Source organism: Theobroma cacao, chromosome 4, assembly GCF_053813885.1.
Source record: "Theobroma cacao isolate CCN51 chromosome 4, ASM5381388v1, whole genome shotgun sequence".
Classification (NCBI taxonomy): domain Eukaryota; kingdom Viridiplantae; phylum Streptophyta; class Magnoliopsida; order Malvales; family Malvaceae; genus Theobroma; species Theobroma cacao.
The window spans coordinates 39,441,306-39,464,344 of NC_142642.1; the positions used below are offsets into that span (position 1 = coordinate 39,441,306).

Here is a 23,039-nt window from a genome sequence, read left to right on the forward strand (position 1 = left end):
CAAGGCTTGAGAGGCAGCTTCTTTAGGCTTAATGTTAGCCATTGGTAAGTTAAATCAATAAGCCACATTGGAAATCAAGAAAGCCCTAAAGCATGATCAAACCGACACCACGAAGCATTTCGTTTGTTTTAGCTGGTTTAAATCTAAATTCCCATGGTGATACAATGTTCTCAACCAGGGAAGCAATGATACATTATGGTACATCAAATAGCAAAAGCATCTGTTAAGTTTCATGCAAGCAGTAGTTTCTCCTTAATGTCAGAAGACAGCTGAGTTTACTTCGGCAGAAGTAACAAAAAATAGAGCCCTTTTATTTCTGTGATTCTTTTATTTCGTTTCTTTTCTTTATATATTATACCGATTTGACTTGTAAAATTCTCTCAGCAATTGCCTGTAACTAAAGGATGCACAAAAAGAAAAGAAGAAAAACTAGCACTGCTCACATACGAAGTTTTCCATAATCCATACTTTGAGCCGAAATTTCTCCTGTTGGTTCAACTTTTTTCGACTAAACACCAGGAAACAATCTCTCTTGGATGGGACCAGGAGTTTTTTTGGCAGAAGGAGCTGAACAGACTGGCACAACTGATCTAATATGAACTGCTGGTGCAATGAAACTAGCTGATGGCATCACTCCAGCATTCTTCATACCTTCCAGCCAGGGCCTTCTGGAACATGTAGAAGCAGTAATTCTTCTTGGTGGTGGAGTAGGCATACGAGGGTTTAAATTTTCAGGTCTGAGAGTAACAGGACATGAAGTACCAGCTGTTCTGACCATCACAGGGGCTGCAAATGATCCTGGTAAACAACCCCTTGTTGAAGTTGCAGAACTAACAACAGGGAAATCTTGGGGCCTAGCATTAGATTGCAAGTAGTCTAAGGCATGTGGATTTCGTAATGGCAAGTTTGGCTTATCTGTGCTTGTTGCCTGTGGTCTAAGCCCGAAATCTGTGAACGCAGAGGAAACCCAATATTGTTCAATTTGGTTACTTTCTAGTTGATTTGAGCATCCAGCGTTTGGCATTGTCCTGCCACTCCTCTCTTCATCCTTCCCCTCCAGCCTCTCCAGAAGTCTTTGCTCAGAGTAACTATTGAGAGAACCCAAAATATTTATAGCAGTATTTGGAGAAGGCGTTGATGCAACTGATAGATAATTTTTTTCCCAGTGATTGGAATCCCTATCACCACTAAACCACTCCTCTTCCACTTGCGGTTTTTCCTCTATCTCTTGTATCGTGACTTGGGATATACTCTTAACTGGGACAGGCACTGGATGCATTGAAAAGTATAGAACTGGGCTGATTCCTGGAACAAGGGAAATGGGGTCTGGCTCCTGTGATAGGAAATACTGTCTATGATCTGGTTGGAATACAGAATGAATATATGGAACTATCTGAGGTCTATGTGGAGAGGTAGGTAGAGAAGAAAGCGCCAAGAGGTGGTTCTGATTGTGGTATGCTCTTTCTTCAAGCCATGCTTGGTACATAGATACTTCTGGGGAGATTTGAGAACGCGCACAATTTCTATGCTGTAAGGAAAACAATGATCTATTACCACCATATTGGCTTACGTCCCTCTGGATGGGAGCTGAACCTTGTCCATGATGCTGGAATCTCCGTGATGACTTGTTTGTCTCTGGTGGTTTGAGGGAGGCAAGATAACAGGCAACAGTTAGCTGTTCCTGCTCATCATTACTCCCAGATTCTGATGGAGGAGAAGGGGGTGAAGCACCTAACTTTGACACTGCATCAGCAACACAAGGAACAGAATAATAAATGAGAAAGGTATATATATATATATATATATACATATGTATGTGTGGAAGGACTTACTTCTTCAGTAAGCCTAGTGTGTTCATTTCTATTTATTTCTTTTCATTATGGCTAGCCACCGCAACAGTACCCTCTAGTTGTGAAAAACAGCCCAAAGAACCAGGAGGAAAATATACATACACTTTTTCAGAGTACTCCAAGCAGTCATTGCTGCATTTTTTTGAGCTTGCTTCTTGGTTTTAGCAGTCTCCCCAGTGAAGCTCATTCCAGCAAGCTCCACAGTACAAGAGAAAACAGGGACATGGCCTGGTCCAGATCGAACAGTTGTATAAACTGGAAGTTTTAATCCAGCTCTATGAGCTGTTTCCTGAAGCAGATTCTTGTAAACTCCAGTTTCATCCTGCATTGTTGAAATAATTAAACATGTGTAGCACTTGAAGTAATGTTTCTCAAACAATATCTAAAAGGAAAAGAGAATGGTAATAATTACAACCAATGTAGAAAAATAAAACAAACCAAGGAAAACAAATCTTTACTTGTCCTGGAGTCAAACACTATAGGAAGCCTCCTACTTTGTTTCTTACATAGCAAAGCAGTTAGAATAGACATGAAATAAAAAAAAAAACTTAATTCAAATATTTTCTGTGATTATTTATCAAGTACTATTTTCCTTCTTCTTTTGTCATTTGAACTGTGCACTTTCATATTTTCCAGCACAGCATCTATATAACAGTCAAATACAAGCTCATAATCATTAAGTAATAATGCATGCGAGTTTGGATTAGTTAACATTCCATTGCATAAACATTATTGATAACAACTTTCTCATGAAAGAAACATTATTGATAACAGCTTTCTCATGAAAGAATACAGGCATTTTTGTCATCAGCCATGTTTTGAATCTTCCATAAAGTTACCTTATGATGTGTTTTGTGTTATATTGACATCCATGAATATATCCACATTTAAAAACCATAATACTGGAAATTCATTATATTTTCTCCAAAATGTGTCTTGCCCACCACTTTTTTTTGCCAATTTCTTCGCACCTATGGAGGTGGTAAAAATGTACTGCAAAGGGCAACTATTCATATATGATATTATAAAATAATGCATGGGAAGGTAAGAGGCAAAAGCCAAAACATTTCAACCTAATTTATGATCATAGTAAGTTTCTACTTAAATAAGGAGCTTGAGGAGATTTCTTATATCATCTAGCATGAAGAAAACTATGATATAAATATCTATCTTCAAGCTTATAAACCCATTTGAATTCAGTGGACATAGATGTTAGAAGGAATGCCAAATCTGAAACAATTGAAAAACTTAGAGCTAGTAGGTAAGAAACTAATTAAAGAAAAAGGAAGCAATAAGTTAAGCACATACCAATACTCTTGCAGCCAATGCTTTAGAAGGACCTTTCTTTGAAAGCACATTAAGTGCAACCTCAGCAGCTGCATGCTCTGCTTGTCTGAGGGTACTGCAAAAAGTTGGGCTCTCAAAGATTTCCCCGTTGAAGTTGACAGTGGCTTTAAAGCGAGGAGCATGGTCCGGTCCCTCCCGAATACACGCATAAGCTGGTAAGTTGAAGCAGCTTCTTTGAGCTAGCTCTTGCAGCTGGTTCTTATACATCCTTGTGATTCAAACAGCCACAATGTGCTCTACAAAACGAAGAAAGAAGTCAGCCATACAGTGCGCTTCAATAATTTCAAGAAGAATAATTATCTAAAATAACCTGCTAAGACCTCAAAACACCCCCCCTCTCTGGTTTTTTTTAACCCCTTCCTCGGAGAGATCATCCTCAAAAGTGAAGAAGCTTCAACAAGACATATGCTACGATAGTAACACAATTAAAATTTATACTTCAAGCTCTAATTTCCCAAGGAACATAACCCAGACCGAAACCAAGTGAAGAAACTAAAAAAACCACAAATTTGAGAAGCTAGCTTGGCCTTAAAATTGAACAAGATCGCACTAAGTAGGAAAGCAAAACCACTCTTGATTACTTTATGATAATGAAAGGGAAAAGCTTCGGTCCTGTGGAGTTCATGAACTATCCCCGAACTAAGCATCTGAGCAGCAGATGGATTGGACAACAAAAAAGAGACATACCCTTACATGGCTACACAACATTTCTTCCTAAACGATAAACTTGTCAATTCAAAACTAGCCTATAATCCTGATAAGAAGGAGAAAACTTGAGAAAGTAAATGAAGGTATGAATCATATGACAGTCTTTAAATCAGACCATTTTATCAAGCTAACCAACCACCCAGTGAATTGAACCGACAGAGTATTTACTGTACTTTGAATTGAATTCAATGTTAAATGCTAATTAAAGAACCACCACCTTTAAAATATTCAAAAAAAATAAATCCCACCTCGATCAGATCACTCTCCAATACAGAAAACTCAAAAACTCAGATCAAGAAAACCCCATCGAACAAAACATCAAAAGAAGCAAAAAAAAAAAAAAAAAACTAACCTTTTCCCTCAAAAGTGTGTCAAGTTTGCAACTTTAATGACCCACTTGGAAGGTGGATCACCGGAAAGCAACAGCATGGTTTGGTTACCAGAACCCTTGGAGGAATCTAAACCAAACCAACAAATGAAAAACTCAAACCCTTTTGTTTACTCTCTGTCTGGTTTGTGTTCTGTTGGACTTTGTTTCTGTTGCGTACTGTTGTTACCAAGAGCAGCATGGGAGTGCTGACTCGGTTATGTTCCACATACTAACTTTGAAAAACACTTTTTTTCAAGTATTAGTTTACTGCTACAAAACAAAGTACAGCTTAGAAAGAAAGTGCCTGCCTAGGATGAATATGATTAAAGAGAGAGAGAGAGAGAGGAAATAAAACTAGGGGAGGCGGGGAGCTTTCAACTTGAGCCATTAAATGTTGTTATCAAAGTTTATGGGGTTGGTTTTGGGCTAATTTGTACCTACCACACTAAATATAGTATTTTAAATTAATATGCATTTATTTATCTTCTTGGAATGTTGATATTTTCCCATAAACTCTTTATGGCCATTTTTAAATTCTCCTTTTCTTCACATGAAAAATTGGATCTTTTTGCAAGGAAAGAATAGAAAAGTTTGAAATTTTCAAGGGAAAATGTTATGGTGGTATTTCCTGGGAAAAAAATTATGTTTTGGATTGGAAAGTAGACCTATGAAATAAACCCAAAAGTTCTAAATTTTCAATATACGTGAAATAAAAGTCAATTACTAGTTCAAAAATTATTCATTTGATCTAATTATATAGTTTTAAAGCTTGTTATATTGTTTTTTGGATCAACAATTTTAGTAGGTAGTACTCTTTTAACAATTGATCAAAAAAAAATTTGTTTGCATATCCTCCTTCTATATAAGGAAAGATAACTTGTTTTTCTCTAATTTTTCAGGTAAGAGTATGGGTATATCTGCTATTTTATGAAAGAAATAGGTTCTCTGTCCCTCAGGTGGTCCTAAAGAGGTTATGTTTGAAAGTGAAACATGAACTGTAAATTGATTTTGTCTACTTGGTTCCCTGTTAGAACAATACCAATATTTACATTGGGTAATATAGTGAAAATATTCTTTGGTTATCATTTTGGGTTAAGAAAACCAATAACAAAACTTGAAGCAAAAAAGTAAAAATGAAAAATTAACCACCAATAGTACCTAATGATTAGCAAATCCTTAATCCTCAATTATGAAGCAACATCACTTTCAATTACATGCACAAATCTAACAATAATGACATTTATCAATTATTTTATCTTCTATTTTCATCCATTTTTATCTTCCAATTTCCATCACCATAACCTTGATCATAATTGACAGCCATTTGTAATTATCATAATGGTAACAAATTACAAATGGGGAGTTGTCTGTGAAAATATGTAAGCACTTGGTGCATATTATTAATATATTAGTGAAAATTATTGTTGCCAATGACTTGGGATTTGCGTATACAGAGCCTATATTTATTTTATGTTTTAATGATAATCCAAAAAAATAAAAGGCAAAACCAAGAATCTTCAGTTACCATAAGTAGATTAACATAATGAAATCCAACTGCCCAAGGGAGATCAATGAAATAATGAAAAGTTCAGGGGTGACACTGATATTTATCATATCTTTGGGGCAAAATGAACAATTCTGATTCTTTCTTCCAGCTTGGCTATCAGCTATGTTATCCACCACCTATCTGCATTAGATTTTTAGCTTTCTCTTTTTAGCTTTCTCTTATGATGGGGCAACTCTGCTGACTATGGAAAAGCCCAATCTTGCTCATCATTCACCTCACATTTTCCTTCCTTTCTTTTTTATTTTTGTGTGACAAAGACAAGTTTCCCAGATTTCACTTCTTTGGAATTATAGAAGAAGAAAGGAGAAAGAATGTCTCTTTGTTTCTCTATCAATGCCTTCACTCTTCAGTCACCAAAGTCTCAGAGTTACAAAACTCGATTCTTTTCTCAATTCATCAAACAAATCCAGGTAAAGTCTGCTCCTTTTACTTTACCTTCAAGACCCTTTAAGTGTAGTGGAGAAAGATTTGAACTGGTTAGAGCTTTAGCAACAAAGCCTGTTGAAACAGCTGTTTCAGCTTCATATAGAAGCAAAATCCCAAAAGGCATCAATGTCTTGGTGATGGGTTCGACTGGGTATATTGGAAAGTTTGTGGTTAAAGAGTTGGTTAATAGAGGGTTTAATGTTATAGCTATTGCTAGAGAGAGGAGTGGGATTAGAGGTAAAAACAGTAAGGAAGATTCTTTGAATGATTTACAAGGAGCCAGTGTATGTTTCTCTGATGTGACAAATTTAGATACTTTGGAGAAATCTTTGCAAAATTTAGGATTTCCTATTGATGTAGTTGTGTCTTGTCTTGCTAGCCGTACTGGTGGTGTTAAAGATTCATGGAAAATTGATTATAAGGCAACGAAAAACAGTCTTGTTGCTGGTAAGAAATTTGGGGCTTCACATTTTGTACTGCTTTCTGCCATTTGCGTGCAAAAACCCCTCCTTCAATTTCAGCGAGCGAAGCTGAAATTTGAGGCTGAATTGATGAAAGAAGCCGAAGAGGATGGTGGAGTTACCTTTAGCATTGTAAGGCCAACTGCATTCTTCAAGAGCTTGGGGGGTCAAGTTGAGTTAGTGAAAGATGGAAAGCCTTATGTGATGTTTGGTGATGGCAAGTTATGTGCTTGTAAGCCAATTAGTGAGCAAGATTTAGCTTCATTTATTGCAGATTGCGTTTTGAGCGAGGATAAGATTAACCAGGTATTGCCTATAGGTGGTCCAGGGAAGGCTTTGACACCATTAGAGCAGGGAGAGATTTTGTTTAAACTTTTGGGGAAGGAACCAAAGTTCTTGAAAGTGCCAATTGGGATAATGGATTTTGCCATTGGGATTCTTGATTTCCTTGTTAAGATATTCCCTTCGATGGAAGATGCAGCTGAGTTTGGGAAAATCGGAAGGTACTATGCTGCTGAGAGCATGTTGGTTTTGGATCCTGAGACTGGAGAGTATAGTGCTGAGAAAACACCAAGTTATGGTAAGGAGACATTGGAAGAATTCTTTGCGAGAGTGCTAAGGGAGGGGATGGCTGGTCAGGAATTAGGAGAGCAGTCCATCTTCTGAAAGTTATTATCTTACATTAGTTTGTAAATTTTGGTGATCCATTAAGTAAACCAGTTTTTTGATACGTCCTGATTTGAGGTATGTAGTTTCCCAATCTAAAAGGAATCCAACTGCTGTATGAGTTGCAACCCACACTTTCTTGTAAAGACTTTACCTTGACAACTACCAATGTTATGAATATAAAGAATTGTGTCTGTTTCATGAATTGTGATGAATTGTGCCTGATTTGTGCTGCATAATCCTTCAATTCTGTCTTGTTATGTACCAGGTTCTGTATGTAGAACCATAGACCTTCTGGCTTGTACATGGCTATTCTTGATTGAAGCATGTTTTAAACTCATTATTTTTTATAATTTCCAAATCTCTTAGGAATTCTGAAGACTCTACACTTATTATACTATGATTGTCCCTATCGAAGAAGCTAAAACGTAAAACACTAAAGGTATGGGTTCGGTTGAGGGGACAAAACAAACATACTTCAAAACTTCCATTGGAGTGTTCTTTCTTGAGTCAGAGTTATTGTTAAGAAGTAACTTTTGCATTCTTCCAAGATGTTGTTTATTGTCTCTTCCTCGTGATTGAACTTGCTTTTGCTTATTTTCTGTCCACCCATTTTGACTTTGCCTATTCTTATCTGAAATCCACTTAAGGTGGTCTGCTTTTCTGTTGAATTCTGCTACTCTTTTCTTTCTGAAGGATGAATTCTGCTTTCTGTTAACATCTCTATAGGCTAGGCTACATGCGTGGGCTCATCTGCTTTCCTTGTTCGGAACTTGGTCTTTGATCCCTGCAAAGGCTAAGGCTCAGCATATCGTGACAATGAAGTCTTGAGCTGCGCCGGTATTTGGACCTCTTTCCAAAGTCATTTATAAAGTTTTCGTTTGTTTCTGTCCGGGTTTGTTTAAGAAAAAACATAAATCACGCGAAGCAGCTGAAGTAATTGCTTCAATATTCACATAATAACACCATCCCACTGCAACATCAAGTATGAGAAGATTAAATGTCATTCATCAATTCAATTACAATACGTAACAGGAATGAACTTACGAACAATTTGGGAACAGATTGCAACATAAAGATGAAAACAAATACAAACTAGACATCATTTACAGACAAACAACCTGGAAGATGTACACAGGCAAACACACCACTTAGTTCAAGCTAAAAACACACAAATATTCTCAAATGTTTGGTGCTGAAATTTGGACACGAATCTTAGTCACGGATCTTTTTGTAAAGGGTGAAGGTGGACATCATGGAAAGCAACACCAGCAGAATGGCTGCAAACAATGAGACTGCAACCGAGCTTCCGACATGTCGACAGAACTTGTCGTAAGCATTGCAGATTTTGTTCCAACCGACGTGATTGTTACCCTTTAATCCGATATACGCAACACCCCCTGCTGCACCTGTTGCTGAGGCCACAATCCCCACGAACACCTGCATCATATCATTAACATTTGGAAATAAAATTGTTAGCACTGATCTTGGTCTTTGATAATATCAGAGAGGAACATGGCGATTTGCCAATTTCTCTCTTGGTGGGTTCAATTACTAGGTAGGAACTCACCACATCCAAGAATGCAAAGACGAGCAAGAAGCTTTTGGAATATGCAGGCGTCAAGGCGACTGAGATTGATGCCAGTGTGGTGATGATGCTGTATAAGCCTGTCACAGATAATGCTGCTACAAAGTATCTGCACAATAATATGCATGGATTACATCAAAACCAGACTTCCTTAGGGATTATTCCTTTCATTCTTTAAAAAGATGTCAAAGGTTTTGAGATGAATTAACAGATATCATCCCCCTCAGTCAAGTATAGCAAATAATGCCTTGGCAGCATTTGTTGGTTTACCTACCTATTTCTTTTATAAAAGAAAAAAAGAATTCACTTTCTGTATAGTATCTAGACTCCCATGGTTTACACAAGAAAAAGTGACAGAAAATTTGTCGGATATGAGAAATGATTTCACCACTAAAGGAAGCAATTATTGTGGTTTGTGAGCTTTGCTATACCACATTATCTTTTAATTAGCCAGGTCACTGTTCATGTCTTTATTTTTTGGTTTGTTTTTTTCTTTCTTCCGCAGCCGCCATGGATAAGCTCAGTAACCCCTGACTTGTGGCAGGAAAACTACCGGTGTCACATGTTGACATGAGATGCTATGAGGCAGAAGAATCCTCTTTGGTTTTTGCCTTTGTCTTTGTCTACACCATTGAAATTTCAACTAGAAATTCCAATCACTATTGATCCTCAGGGAACAAAATCTTTGAAAAGTCTTGGTTATGTTACATTTTGATGAAAAAAAAAATTTACTCTCCTCGAAAGAAAGGAGAGGAATATTAGGAGGAAGAGAACGTTTTCTCCATTGAAATGCAGATTCCGGGAAAAAACAAATTGAAGGACCCTTTTACCATAAAGGGTAAAGAGAAGAATTACTATCAGCTTTCTCTTCAATCATGCGCTTAGAGCTGGGATAAACCAGCAAAACAATAGCAAAAACTAGCTTAAACTGACATTATCTTTTCACCAGAATCATGTAGTTTACCATCCCACAAATAAGATGATTTAGCACGTTCACTTCACGTAAAGAACTCTAGCCATGTTTGCACAAGACATAAGCCTCTTTTGCAAAACATGCAAACTATATAACAACTTAAGAAGAGAATCATGGGGGAAGTTTACTTACATTAAGGCAGGTGAATGACTGAACTTGGCTGGAAGAGGCAACCTAACTGTAGGCATGGTTGGCAAAGGAACCACCTCAGTTTGCTTGCTACTAACCATGACCACCACAGAAGTCACCGTGGCTGCAAACAGCAAGACCCTGAGTGTAACATCAACAACAGAATAATTGAAAGGACACTTAGAAGCAGGTAGTGGAGCTTCAGGCTTTGGTGGTGAGGCAGGTTTATCAGTAGATGCCATGGTTCTTTTAACTTTGGGAATGATCCTTGTCAATATTCTCCGCCCTGAAATGGCAACTCTCCTGGTTTGTAGCTATCTAGCTAGCAGGCGCTGGAGGGTAATGAAAAGCTGGAGAAATGGCCTGTACATATGTGTATATATCTAGATATGAAGTCTGAGAATAGGCCAGAAGGGGCCTGGAAAAAAAATTTGGTTGGAATTCCCCGCACGCCAAGGGAATTTTTCAATGTTGAAACTTGAATACTATGTTAGCTGTTCGGGGACCTTTCTGCTTTCTCACTGAGTTGGGGACATTTGACAAGAGTTTTTTCTTTTGATTCTATGCTTTATTTAATCATTTTCTCACCAGGAAACTTGTGTTCATACGTATGATACAGATTTTGTTCGATTCAGAAGAAAAGATTGAAAAAATTATCTAGCTGGCATGTACACTTGCCCACATGATTGTTGCAACTTGTCTCGATTTTATATTGTTAATATTTGTTGCTTGTCAAACTCCTTTGTAATACACAGGGACTAAAATTTTGGCTGCTTGCCCCTTTGGTAGGGTTGGGTGTAACTTTCAAACCATATATATGACATGTATTTGAACATTAAAAATAGGCTTTCATAAATTAGAAGAAAAGAAAAGGTTTCAAGAAACAAAGCATGCATCACTGGATTGCATTCATACAATGAAAAGATTGACCTACAAATTGCAATTCAATTCATCACGATAAAATAAAACTCTATCCATTTTATATCAATTACGATATCGAAAGTATTATTTTCAACGTATCAAATATTTTTATAAAGCTTACGACCCTAATCTTTAATAAAATAATTTCTTTTGCATATTAAAAGTATCATTTTCAAATATTATTTAATAAAATAATTTTTTGTATATTAAAAGAAAAATAAAAGACGACCCTAATCTTTTTATAAAATATATTAGGATTTAAAATCTTGTTCAATTTAAGTCAAAAAAAGTTTGGCAAGAATATGGGATCAAATTTTCCCTTTCATTCTGGTGGCTGGGATGCATAAAAATATGATTAATTTGGAAATCTAATTAAATTGGAGATCAAATAAAAATAGTGTCTGGCCAGCTTCCTTCCATTCTGTACTTACAGCTTTTTTTACATGCATATTGAATTAATATATGATTTCTTTCCTATTTGAATTAATATTAAGATAATTAAAATTGGGCATTCTTTGCTGGTGATATACCTACCATTCCTATTTCCTTCTTCCTTCCTTTTCCCTCTTCGATTTCTCCCTTCTAGGTGACTTACCTACCATTCATTGTAGCTAATGATCAGCTGATCATTATTCTATGCTAGCCTATCATATTAATTAAAATAAACTCACGTTACCTTCAAGAAAATCACATTATATTAATTTGTAAGCAGATGGGAAATGGGGGTATTAACCAAGAAAAATATATAAAAAAAATTTACACATCAATGTGAAAGAGAGAGAGAGCATAGTTTTCTTTATATATATATATATATAAACCATATATTTAAATTACTTGGTCTTAATTATTTGAATAAAAATCATATATTCTTCTTTCAATTGCATTAAAATCACTAGGTTCGTATTCAGATGTGACCAACTGACCAAGTCCCATGTCCAATTAAAAATTTTAATAGTCTTTGGTTTTAATTTTTACTGATAATAATTAGTAGATTATTTTTTTTCTTTTTTTTCTTAAATGTTAGTGTCAAAAAATTAGATGATTGCAGAGCAAGAAAAAATCTTCTTTGAAAGTGGGATTGTAAGCACCTTATCCTATCTTAATTTCTCCTTTGCTCATAGTCAAAACCTAATCACTTCCTCCCTATTTAAGTGAAGAATAATCTAATTAATCAAAAACCCAATTAGGAACTGACAAAGTTTTCTTTCTAGAAGGTTTTAACCTTAAATAGTTTTGTTGACCTATAAGTGAACAATTAGTTAAACCAACCACAAAAAATGAGTCATTTTTCATTTTATTCAGCCTAATTTGAGCCTTAATTTTAGCTCTTTCCCCACCCTTTAGCAGAAAATTTTTCTTAAAGGCCAATCAACCTCTATCAGATTAAATGTAAAATATATGAAGAGAGAGAGAAAGAGAGAGAGAGAGAGAGAAAAAAAAAAAAAAAGAGACAGAAAGAAGGGTGAAGAAAAAGAGAAAGAGAGAGAAGATAGAGACAAAAGAAAAAGGTTTAAGATGTTAATTTGTAAGGTCACAAGAATGGGTTTTATTTAATCTTTAAAATGGGCTTTAGTCTCAAGCCTATTGGGCTAAATATATATATATAGTTCTATCAAAAATCTTATACATCATATTAAAAATGAATAATGAATTTTTAATAAAATTAAACAATTAATTTAATAAAACCAAAAAATAAGTATAAATTATATATAATTCCTAATGAGTTAAAAAATGTGTTTTTAATAAATTTTGATTTTAATTACATGTTTTTAAATAATATATCTTTTTTATATTGTTATTTAAACTTGTAATTACATTTTTTTTCACATTTAATAACAATATTAAAAGTGCAGTGTTTATTAATTTTATGTGATTTTTATCACTATATTTTATTTATAATGCTATTAAAAATTTGTCTAGAGTAGTCAAATGAGCCTACTTTAAAAAGTATACAAAATAATATTAAAAATACTTTAATAAATACGTTTTAAAAATATAAGGTTTTAAGTAAAAGTTGTTGTAGTAATGTATTAAAAAGTACATGTTGTAAACTTGGTTTGATGTTATCAAGGTGCATGTGTAACATATCTCACAACAATAAGAAATATGATGGATTTTGGGTTTATGAATAAAGATTTTTCTCAATTTAATAGCATACTTTTTGAGTTAGAAATGTGAGTCCTTGATAAGTGATATTAGAGTTCACCTAACTTTTCATTGATGGGAGACTCCGTGAGAGAGATCAAATTCGAATCAAGGTGGATCTCTCTCTTCTATGGATGAAAAAATTAGTGCAAAGTATTGCATAATTGAGTGAGATCTCACATGTATAAGTAAAAATATTTTACATTAAATAAATATATCTTTTAAATTAAAAATATGATATTATAACACATGTTCCAAGCTTAATATGGCTGAAAACCAATATAGATTACTAGTACTCTTTAATTTCCTTTCTGTGGGCAAAGCAAAATCAATCATATGATTGGAAATTGGTTTACCTAAAGTTTAAACAGTTGGTCACGCTAGTGCTTTTACGGCAAACACGTCTTCCATGATTGATTGTGCCGCAATGCATTCAAAAATATAATACTAATTAGGCATTGCGGTTGATGAAGCACCACATCAAAGCCCAATCAAAACAAGATTTCGTGTTTCATTTTTTCTTCTTTTTTAAATAAATTTGCATAAAATTTAATGTTTCCAAAAGGCTTTACCTTGTTTTTATGAATAAAATACATTTGATCTTATCCATGCATGGTGGGGGTGCTTCCTTCAATTCCAATATTCTTTTGTTTGCTTTGAAAACTTCCCAAAAGATTTTTCTCCTTTTGCAGCAGTGGACTTCAAATAGTTCTGACCATATAGTTTTTATTCTTTTGTGGGTTTCCATTCAACAACTTCGTTCACACCTTTCCTGCCCTGCAAACGTCAACCCTGTATACCTATGTTTATACAAATTGAATGATGTATTGGAGTTTTCGTTCATTTCCCGTAACTTAAAATTAATTACTTCTTAATTACTCAAAATGTTAAGATAATTAAGATATAGTAGAAGGGAAGAAAGTTATGGCAAGTTTCTTCCTTAATCAAGTCTGGTGGCTAGATTAATGGTTGGGTTTATTACAATGTAATCCAAAGAAAAAAGCAAAAAAGGAAATATAAAGCTTGGGTTGTGAGATAGGGAAGAGGAAGTGCTAGTAGTGGGGGGGGGGGGGGGGGGGGAGGGTGGGTGAGGGTGACCACCAACCAATTCAAAAGCATTCAATGGAACAATTTTGTCCAGTTAGACGAAAGGGAAATTAAATGCTTCTGTACATCATTTCTTTGTCAAAGCTTTTGACAAAGAAATTGAGGGATCAGATTGCCATCGAAACTAAAACAGTCGCTGGGAGAGCTATGCAATTATTGCTTATTTTTAGTTTTCTTCCATCCTTAATCATTCATCAATCTTTGCCACAGAAATATCCAAAGTTCTCCCATATTTATCAGATGGAATTGGGTTAAAAATAACTCGACAAAATTTTTTATATCAATTGACAATAAGTGAATAGACGACGGGTAGAAATTTTTTTTTGTCACCATTAATAATATAAATATGATTAGGTCAACGTAAAGCAAGTTAGGAATACAACATCTAATTTTAATACCTTAATTGTATAAAGTCGGATCAACTTATAATTTTATATATATATATATATACTTGTTTGTTTGTCGTATAATTAACATTTGGTCAGAATAAAACCATTCACACTAAAACTTAAAACAATTTTTTCCGTAAAATAGAGGGTTACCCATGAGCTCAAAAAAGAGCTTTTAGAGGTCTACCATTGGTGGGGGGTGGGGAGTATCAAAACCTAGCTAGAGGAGATTATGTACGTATTCCAAAAAAAAAAATTTGGGGAATATTTAATGTGGTGCATGTTAGGTAATATATATAATACTAAAATTTAATGATTTACCTATATTTGCTGGCGTTTAATGCTCTAAAAATTGAATTTTAGGCACACTACTTATAATAATCTGACATAATATATAAAAAAAAGTCTCTAAATTATTTAAAAAAATTTAAATAAGTTCTCATATTTTTATTACGTTCAATCAAGTTTTGATATTTTTATTTTGAGTTAAATAAATTTTTATATTTTTATTTTAAATCAAATAAACTTTTATAACTAATAATTGACTTAATTAAAACATTATAATAAATTTGACTTGAGACAACATATTTTTAAAATGTGCTGCAAAAAATATTTTTAATAACACTTTTTTTTATGTTTTTTTAAACATTTTTGCTAATCTAACTTCATTATATAAATTTTTAGGTGCATTATGAATAAAATGTAATGATAGAAATTACATACATTAGTAAAGGTTGTACTTTTTTATATTACTACTAAATGTAAATAAAGTGAACTTAAAAGTTTAAATAGTTGCACTTTTTAAAATTTTACTATATAGAAAAATATGTCACCCAAAGATGTATGATTAAAACTCAATTTTTTTTTTAGTGAAATGTCATTTGTTATTCTATTTTATGTGGTGCTAACATATAACATTAATATATTATAATTGATATACATAATTGATGATGATGTGACATATTGATATAATATTTTTTCACTCTTTACATCAACTTTATGTCAATATCATGGAGATAAAAAATGATAATAGGTATTTTGATTAATAATAATTAATTAATTATTAATTATAAATATTTATTTGACTCAAAAAACAGAGATTTAATTAAATATAATAAAAAAACTTATTTAAACATTGTACCTAATAATGTTAATACTTATTTATAGTTATGATTTGATGATTTTTATAATTAGATTGTATGTGCAAATAAAAACTAGAATTTCAGTCAAACCATATTCTTAACATATACTATCTCTAATTGTATATTTTATAAAATAATAGAATAACCAAATCAATACCATATATTTAATTGGTAATTAATTTTAATTTATAGTTAAAAAGGTTTATCAATCTGTCCGAATATTTCGAATCTTTCTCTTCCTCTTGACTCAAGTTAACAAATGGCAGCAAACATGGAACTATAATCGACCCAATGAAGATATGACTAAACATCATAATGAAATGAAAGAGGATTTGAGGTTTAGACCTGGCCACCTGTGCTGTTGTTTCACGTTTAGGGAAGCTGGTTCACATGGTTGGGGTGCAGGTCCCGTCATGGACATTTTGTAATTAAATGATGCCAGCTATACCTATATATAGATATATTTTATATATAATAATAATCTTAAGAAACATTGATGCACGTCAATGCAAGTCGAGGCCCCTTCGCACATGCCTTGACCAAGAAAACATGGACGAAATTTTGCTGTAATTCCAACTATAAATATTAAATGAAAAAATTGACTTAAAATGTAAAAATATGATTGACTCCTCCTACCTAGTTGGAATCCAACTCATCTTTTACTATATATTTGATGGATTTTATTTTATTTTATTTTAAAAAAAGAAATTCAAATTCATTAATTAATGAGTTAAATGTTATTGTGGATTTAATCTTTTAAGACAATAAATAAAAAAGTTAAAAATGTCCTTTTCCTTGTCTTTATCAACAATGGGTGCATGATTCATGATGAACAATCTACCATTTGATTAGAGGAAATAACATAATCTTAGTTATTAGAGAGTTAATAGATATAGAATTTGAGCTATCTTGATAAACTTGAAAGATGGTACTCTTATTTGGTTTAATAGAATCTCATCTATATGCCAAACATATACCGTCACATCTTTTAAGAATTTTCTAAATTTCGAAAAGTTAATAGATATAGAATTTGATATATATTTTAATGAATTTGAAAGATATTGTTTTCCTATTTAATAGAATCTTATATATATATATATATATGCGCTGCCGTCACATCATTTAAAAAATTTTTTAAGTTTTGAAAAATCATCTTTTGTCTAAATATATAATAAGATCATTGAAATTGATGGAGACGGTCAGACTGCGTTATTCAATGTTTACCTAAATATTTGCTATGAAATGCTCTAAGAGAACTTTTTTTAAAAAAATTAAATAATATATTATATATTGTATTATTTTTGTGTTAAATGCAATAGTTGATCATTAATGCAATAACGTCAACACGTAGTTGGAGGATAGTTACTTAATAAGAAAATTTGAAAAAAAAAAAACTTTAAAGACACTTATTAATGAAATCTTTATCCAAAACTTAAAACAAATTAACTCAAGATTAAGTCTAAAAAAATTATCATAGTAACCACTATAATTAATAATTAATTAGGAGATTTTCAAGAGTTCTAATATACACAAAATATGAAAAAAAATAAATAAAGAGCTATGCTATTGGTGATGCCATCTTCTCATATGATTGAAGATATTTGTATAATATTTTAACAATAATTTCAGAATTTTCGTGTGAAAAGCTTTGCCTCTTTTAACTTTGACAGCAGCAATTTCCCGAGATGAAGCCTTGAGTTTCAACTGTTACCAACACATGTCCACTGTCCACCACCTTGCCATAAATGTTGTAGAGTTTCCCCTTCAGAACTCGTCACTTTCAATTAGAAAATCGTTGGCTCTTTCTTTCCACCAACTGTTCCCTCCCAAATTCTCATTTTCACCCACCATTTTTCTTTCTCTCTATTTAAAGCTTGTCTCTCTTCTCCCAATTACTCTAATTGTTCTTCTCCACAGTCTGATCTATCTTTTCTTTGTAAATATGGAGAGCCAAAACAACGGCAAGGTGAGTGCAGTCGATGGAGTGGGGAGCAAGAGGGAAGTGGCCACGCCAAGAAAAGTGAATAGCTGTGACTTGATTCTGAGGGTTTTGGCTCTGCTGCTGACACTTGTAGCTGCCATAGTTCTCGGGGTGAATAAGCAGACTAAGGTTGTTCCAATTCAGATCGCACCAACCTTGCCTCCTCTAAACATTGAAGCCCAAGCTAGGTGGCATTACTTGTCTGCCTTCGTGTAAGTCATCTATTCATACACTTGCAATGATGTTTCTTTCAATGAAATGTTCATGCACTTCAAAAAAAAAAAAAAAAAAAAACAGTTGCAATTCAAGTAAGGTTCCACAAATGATGGTCTGTACGTTAGATATTAATGTAATTATTTAAATTTATATTTTTATTAAAAATATATATAAATGTGTCTATTTCACATTGAAATGATTATTTTACATCTCAAAATTATAATTTCTTTGTTCTCTTTTTTTTCTTTATACCCAATTTTAATTAGCTTTACTAACTTGTTTTAATAATTTTTTTTCCTTTTAACAAAAGAAAAGCGTAGAGATTTCCCACCCATTGGAACCACTTGAGTTAATTAGTCGAAATTACTTTCTTTCTATACAAAATTCTTTTAAGTACTTACCAAGGTCAAGTGGGGGACCTGGAACTTAAGAACATGGCCCCTTTATTGAAATCATATATATACAGAGGCGGAGCCTCCTTAAGGGATGGGTCCTCCAAAATTTTTTAATGTTTTTTTATATTATATAAAATTTTTAAATTTTTTAAAATTCTTTTAATGATTTTCAAAATAATTTTATTTAATAATTAATATAAATAAAAACTAATAAAATAATTCTATATATTTGACTTAATTTTAATTTTTTTATTTTTTAAATTTATATTTATATTTATATTTTATTTACTTATATATTCAAATCTCTATAGATTTTTTTCTACAAATTTTTACGAACCATAAACTATATTTTTTTTTTATTATGTCATATATAAATTCTATATTCTACTTGTCATATGTGAGTTTTATATTCTACTTATCATATTCTTCTTTTTTCTATTATGTGAATTTATTTTTTATAATTTTAATATTTAAAAATTAATAAATTATTATGTAATTCTCAAATATAAGTTGTAGTGTTTCACTTTTACTTAGAATTTCATTAATGTATTATTTTTTATTCAAAATAACCAATGCGTTCTGACATATATGTTGCCCTCAATATAATTTTTTATTTAATAATTATTTTTATTCCTCAAATCGTTTGATAAAATTAAAATCATTATGATCAACATATTGCTAGTTAAACCTAACAAATAAATTGTAACTTAATATGTTAAGCCTATCAAATTTAAAAAAAAAAATAAAAGTGAGTCTACTAACCCAAACCTACTAAGTTTTAATATAAATTTAAGTCAATTTAACATATTATATCTTAACAGTCCAACTCAATAACTTATCATAACATATTCTATCTTAATAGTTCAACCTAATAACCCTATATATTAATTAGTAATTTAAGAGGTAAATACAAAATAAGAGGAAAGCTTCCTTAAAAAGCTATCCATTTCGTGTAGAACACACAAAGTAAAGAGACAATTTATTTGAGTTGAAAAATTGTTTTCTCTTTCACTCTTACTCATAGAGAATGAGAGAGACTCATTTCATAATTCGATTTAGTTATATATATATATATGGCACCATCATTATTGTTAATGTGTTTTTTTTATATGTCTAATATCTTTTGAATTTTGTTTAATTTTATAGACAAGTGAAAATTGAATTATATATAAAATTACTATTTAGTGTATTATCTGTTTAGCTCCTTGAAAAATGCTCTAACTCCACCCTTGTATATATATATATATATAATTACTCTAGATATGATCAATGGATAAAATAAATAACTCTAATATGACAACTCTTGTTTCCTACATAATCCATTTCATTTTTATTTTATTTACTCATATATTCAAATCTCTATAGATTTTTTTCTACAAATTTTTACGAACCATAAACTATATATATTTTTTTATTATGTCATATATAAATTCTATATTCTACTTGTCATATGTGAGTTTTATATTCTACTTATCATATTCTTCTTTTTTCTATTATGTGAATTTATTTTTTATGATTTTAATATTTAAAAATTAATAAATTATTATGTAATTCTCAAATATAAGTTGTAGTGTTTCACTTTTACTTAGAATTTCATTAATGTATTATTTTTTATTCAAAATAACCAATGCGTTTTGACATATATGTTGCCCTCAAAATAATTTTTTATTTAATAATTATTTTTATTCCTCAAATCGTTTGATAAAATTAAAATCATTATGATCAACATATTACTAGTTAAACCTAACAAATAAATTGTAACTTAATATGTTAAGCCTATCAAATTTAAAAAATAAAAATAAAAGTGAGTCTACTAACCCAAACCTACTAAGTTTTAATATAAATTTAAGTCAATTTAACATATTATATCTTAATAGTCCAACTCAATAACTTATCATAACATATTCTATCTTAATAGTTCAACCTAATAACCCTATATATTAATTAGTAATTTAAGAGGAAAATACAAAAAAAGAGGAAAGCTTCCTCAAAAAGCTATCCATTTCGTGTAGAATACACAAAGTAAAGAGATAATTTATTTGAGTTGAAAAATTATTTTCTCTTCCACTCTTGCTCATAGAGAATGAGAGAGACTCATTTCATAATTCGATTTAGTTTTATATATATATATGGCACCATCATTATTGTTAATGTGTTTTTTTTATATGTCTAATATCTTTTGAATTTTGTTTAATTTTATAGATAAGTGAAAATTGAATTATATATAAAATTACTATTTAGTGTATTATCTGTTTAGCTCCTTGAAAAATGCTCTAACTCCACCCTTGTATATATATAATTACTCTAGATATGATCAATGGATAAAATAAATAACTCCAATATGACAACTCTTGTTTCCTACATAATCCATTTCTTTCTCTCCTTTCTTTTTTGTACTTGAAAATATCTTAAAGCCATGTGTGTGTGCATTAGGATTCTTACATAAACAAAATTTGCACCATCCTGCCATGAGAGAGGCTATCCGGAAGACAGCAAGAACAATTAAGGGATTTATTTTCTTCAAATCCTTAAACCCATGTCCTGTCCCTCATCTTAATTATGTATTCATGATGATAAAACAGGGTTACTCAAAGATAATTATTTTTTTAATTCATTTGCTAGGTACGCCATGGTGTCAAACATCATAGCATGCTCCTATGCTGCAATATCTATACTCATGGTGATGGGAACCCGAAATGCAAAGAAAGGACTGGCACAAACCGTCATCCTCCTCCTCGACCTGGTCATGGTGGCATTGCTATTCTCCGCCAACGGAGCTGCCTTCGCCATCGGCCTGATGGGCTACAAAGGCAACTCCCACGTCAGATGGAACAAAGTCTGCAACGTTTTCGACAAATTCTGTAACCAGGTTGCCGTCTTCGTTGTTCTGTCTATGCTTGGTTCGGTAGCCTTCATGCTTTTGGTAGCCCTCGCTGCTGTCACCCTCCAGAAGAGATGCAAGTAAAAATGGAATGAATGTATTTATGTAGAATTAAAATAAAATTATGTGAAGAAAATTCTGTTCTAATTTATATTTATCATACTGTTATGGGGATTTCCTTCTCTTCTTATATTTCGGATGAATTTCCAATTATATATAAACAAATACAATAAAAAATAATGAAATTTCCAGTGGAGGGTGACCTGTGAGCCTAAACTGGCAGGTGTGACCTCTGGGAAGGCAAAAAGGGACCAACAAAGCTGCAAGTCTACAACAGAAATTTTTTATTTTTTAAATTAAATTTTCATTTGTTTTCCCTTTTTTTTTTTTTCCAAATCCAAAGTCCAAAATGTTTACATTTGTGATTGGAGGGTTCAAACTACTTAAACCAAGTTTGGTTTTCCAAATGTATTTCTTCCTACGAAATGTGGATTTGTTGCTTCAATTTTATAGAATCAAAGCAGAGTATGAGTAGTTGCTGAACGTACACTGTCACCTGCAACAAAAGCAAAATCTGTCCCCCTGCACTGTTCAGAGCAATATTCTGAGAAACAGTTTCCTTAACAAATCAGATATCGGCTTTTCCTTCATCACATGCAAAAGCAGAGAAAAAAAGAGAGAGAGAGAAAGATGGAAGACCAACAGAATTGGAAAGGGGAAGAAGAGGAAGAGAGTGAAATAAATGAGCTGCTATGTAGTATTATGGAAGGTTATAATGACAAACTGATACCTCCATTGTCACAATTCTCACCGTCGCGACAGGCTGCTGCCGCCATTGTTGAGGAAAAGGGTTCGAGCTCGAGGGAACGTGGCAGGGCAAAAGAAGCTAAAGAAGTGACTGAGAGCTTGAAGAAGGAAAGAGATAGGAGGGAGAAGATGGCTGAGAATTATGATCTTCTTCAGTCTATGGTCCCTAATCTCTTCCCTAAGGTTACATTCCATGCCCTTTGCTTCAGGTTCTAATGATTGAATTTTGTTGTCTCCTTTTCATAACTAGCTATCTCCACGTTCTTGATTTCTGCAGCCATTTTCTTAGCTTCATTCATGAAAATATGTTCCCTTACAGTGTTACCATGTTGAAGATCTGTTTGCCAAGAATGAAGGGTTTTTCTTTAAATTTTCAGATAAATCCAAATGCCCTTCACTTTAAACAACTGGTTTTCTGTTCTTCATTTAACAGTCTTATCATTCTGCTTGCATTGATCAACCAGAGCTAATCCTGAGATTTGACCTTCTTTTAATGCAGGCCACAAGAGAGATGATTGTTGGTGAAACGATTGCATATATCCAATCTCTTGAGAAAGAGATAACAAGGATGGAAGAGCTGAAGAATTCATCTGAGTCATCGAAAGGGAAGATGCATCTGTATTCCAACAGGAATTCCTCAATCGATGTCACTGTCTCCAGCAACGTCGTCTTCTTTGGGATTCAATCAATGGTACGACCAAGACTTGTGACAGACATTTTCATGGTACTCCATAAGCACAAGGCCGAGGTTTTGGGTGCAAATGTTGCGGTTAATCATAGGCAATTAACATTAACTGTGACAGCAGTTGTCAATGGGAACAGAGACAGAACGATTGAGAAGATTAAGGGAGACATACTGATTTTATAGGTTTGCAACCAGGAGTTTAAGAAATTTTATTACTCATATAAAAACCATATAATTAAAAAAAACTTAAAATAATTATTCATTTGTTATTTAAAGGGTCTCAGA

At 32.6% G+C, this 23,039-nt stretch overlaps 5 protein-coding genes across 5 annotated transcripts; 3 read left to right on the plus strand and 2 right to left on the minus strand.

Moving 5' to 3' along the window:
• Window positions 1-290: 290 nt before the first annotated feature.
• LOC18603439 (double-stranded RNA-binding protein 2-like) lies at window positions 291-4,653 on the minus strand. The gene is made up of 4 exons (XM_007035423.3): window positions 4,258-4,653; window positions 3,159-3,433; window positions 1,953-2,172; window positions 291-1,743 (listed from the first exon to the last, which is right to left on the minus strand). The coding sequence occupies exons 2-4, from the start codon at window positions 3,402-3,404 to the stop codon at window positions 509-511; spliced, it is 1,701 nt and encodes a 566-aa protein (XP_007035485.3). The 5' UTR covers window positions 3,405-3,433; window positions 4,258-4,653; the 3' UTR covers window positions 291-508.
• Window positions 4,654-6,006: 1,353 nt separating this feature from the next.
• Window positions 6,007-7,600, plus strand: PCB2 (NAD(P)-binding Rossmann-fold superfamily protein). The gene has a single exon (XM_007035425.3). It carries the CDS (start codon window positions 6,154-6,156, stop codon window positions 7,393-7,395), a length of 1,242 nt encoding a protein of 413 aa, XP_007035487.3. The 5' UTR covers window positions 6,007-6,153; the 3' UTR covers window positions 7,396-7,600.
• A 781-nt stretch (window positions 7,601-8,381) lies between these two features.
• LOC18603441 (CASP-like protein 1D1) lies at window positions 8,382-10,683 on the minus strand. Its single transcript, XM_007035427.3, has 3 exons — window positions 10,089-10,683; window positions 8,966-9,092; window positions 8,382-8,835 (listed from the first exon to the last, which is right to left on the minus strand). The coding sequence occupies exons 1-3, from the start codon at window positions 10,325-10,327 to the stop codon at window positions 8,611-8,613; spliced, it is 591 nt and encodes a 196-aa protein (XP_007035489.1). The 5' UTR covers window positions 10,328-10,683; the 3' UTR covers window positions 8,382-8,610.
• Window positions 10,684-17,589: 6,906 nt separating this feature from the next.
• Window positions 17,590-21,569, plus strand: LOC18603443 (CASP-like protein 1E1). The gene is made up of 2 exons (XM_007035428.3): window positions 17,590-17,982; window positions 21,004-21,569. The coding sequence occupies exons 1-2, from the start codon at window positions 17,732-17,734 to the stop codon at window positions 21,344-21,346; spliced, it is 594 nt and encodes a 197-aa protein (XP_007035490.3). The 5' UTR covers window positions 17,590-17,731; the 3' UTR covers window positions 21,347-21,569.
• Window positions 21,570-21,721: 152 nt separating this feature from the next.
• On the plus strand, window positions 21,722-22,976 carry LOC148763394 (uncharacterized). The gene is made up of 2 exons (XM_007035429.3): window positions 21,722-22,252; window positions 22,569-22,976. The coding sequence occupies exons 1-2, from the start codon at window positions 21,917-21,919 to the stop codon at window positions 22,935-22,937; spliced, it is 705 nt and encodes a 234-aa protein (XP_007035491.1). The 5' UTR covers window positions 21,722-21,916; the 3' UTR covers window positions 22,938-22,976.
• Window positions 22,977-23,039: the final 63 nt, after the last annotated feature.

Excerpts from the sequence above, each read along its gene's own strand:
- LOC18603441 (XM_007035427.3), bottom strand. The coding sequence starts at position 10,327 with ATGGCATCTACTGATAAACCTGCCTCACCACCAAAGCCTGAAGCTCCA. Across the intron at positions 9,093-10,088 it reads AGTCATTCACCTGCCTTAAT|ATACTTTGTAGCAGCATTAT; the intron begins GTAAGTAAACTT and ends ATTATTGTGCAG. Across the intron at positions 8,836-8,965 it reads TCTTTGCATTCTTGGATGTG|GTGTTCGTGGGGATTGTGGC; the intron begins GTGAGTTCCTAC and ends GATATGATGCAG.
- LOC148763394 (XM_007035429.3), top strand. The coding sequence starts at position 21,917 with ATGCAAAAGCAGAGAAAAAAAGAGAGAGAGAGAAAGATGGAAGACCAA. Across the intron at positions 22,253-22,568 it reads TCCCTAATCTCTTCCCTAAG|GCCACAAGAGAGATGATTGT; the intron begins GTTACATTCCAT and ends CTTTTAATGCAG.
- LOC18603439 (XM_007035423.3), bottom strand. The coding sequence starts at position 3,404 with ATGTATAAGAACCAGCTGCAAGAGCTAGCTCAAAGAAGCTGCTTCAAC. Across the intron at positions 2,173-3,158 it reads CATTGGCTGCAAGAGTATTG|GATGAAACTGGAGTTTACAA; the intron begins GTATGTGCTTAA and ends TCAACAATGCAG. Across the intron at positions 1,744-1,952 it reads TTGGAGTACTCTGAAAAAGT|TGTCAAAGTTAGGTGCTTCA; the intron begins GTATGTATATTT and ends TTGCTGATGCAG.
- LOC18603443 (XM_007035428.3), top strand. The coding sequence starts at position 17,732 with ATGGAGAGCCAAAACAACGGCAAGGTGAGTGCAGTCGATGGAGTGGGG. Across the intron at positions 17,983-21,003 it reads CATTACTTGTCTGCCTTCGT|GTACGCCATGGTGTCAAACA; the intron begins GTAAGTCATCTA and ends TTCATTTGCTAG.
- PCB2 (XM_007035425.3), top strand. The coding sequence starts at position 6,154 with ATGTCTCTTTGTTTCTCTATCAATGCCTTCACTCTTCAGTCACCAAAG.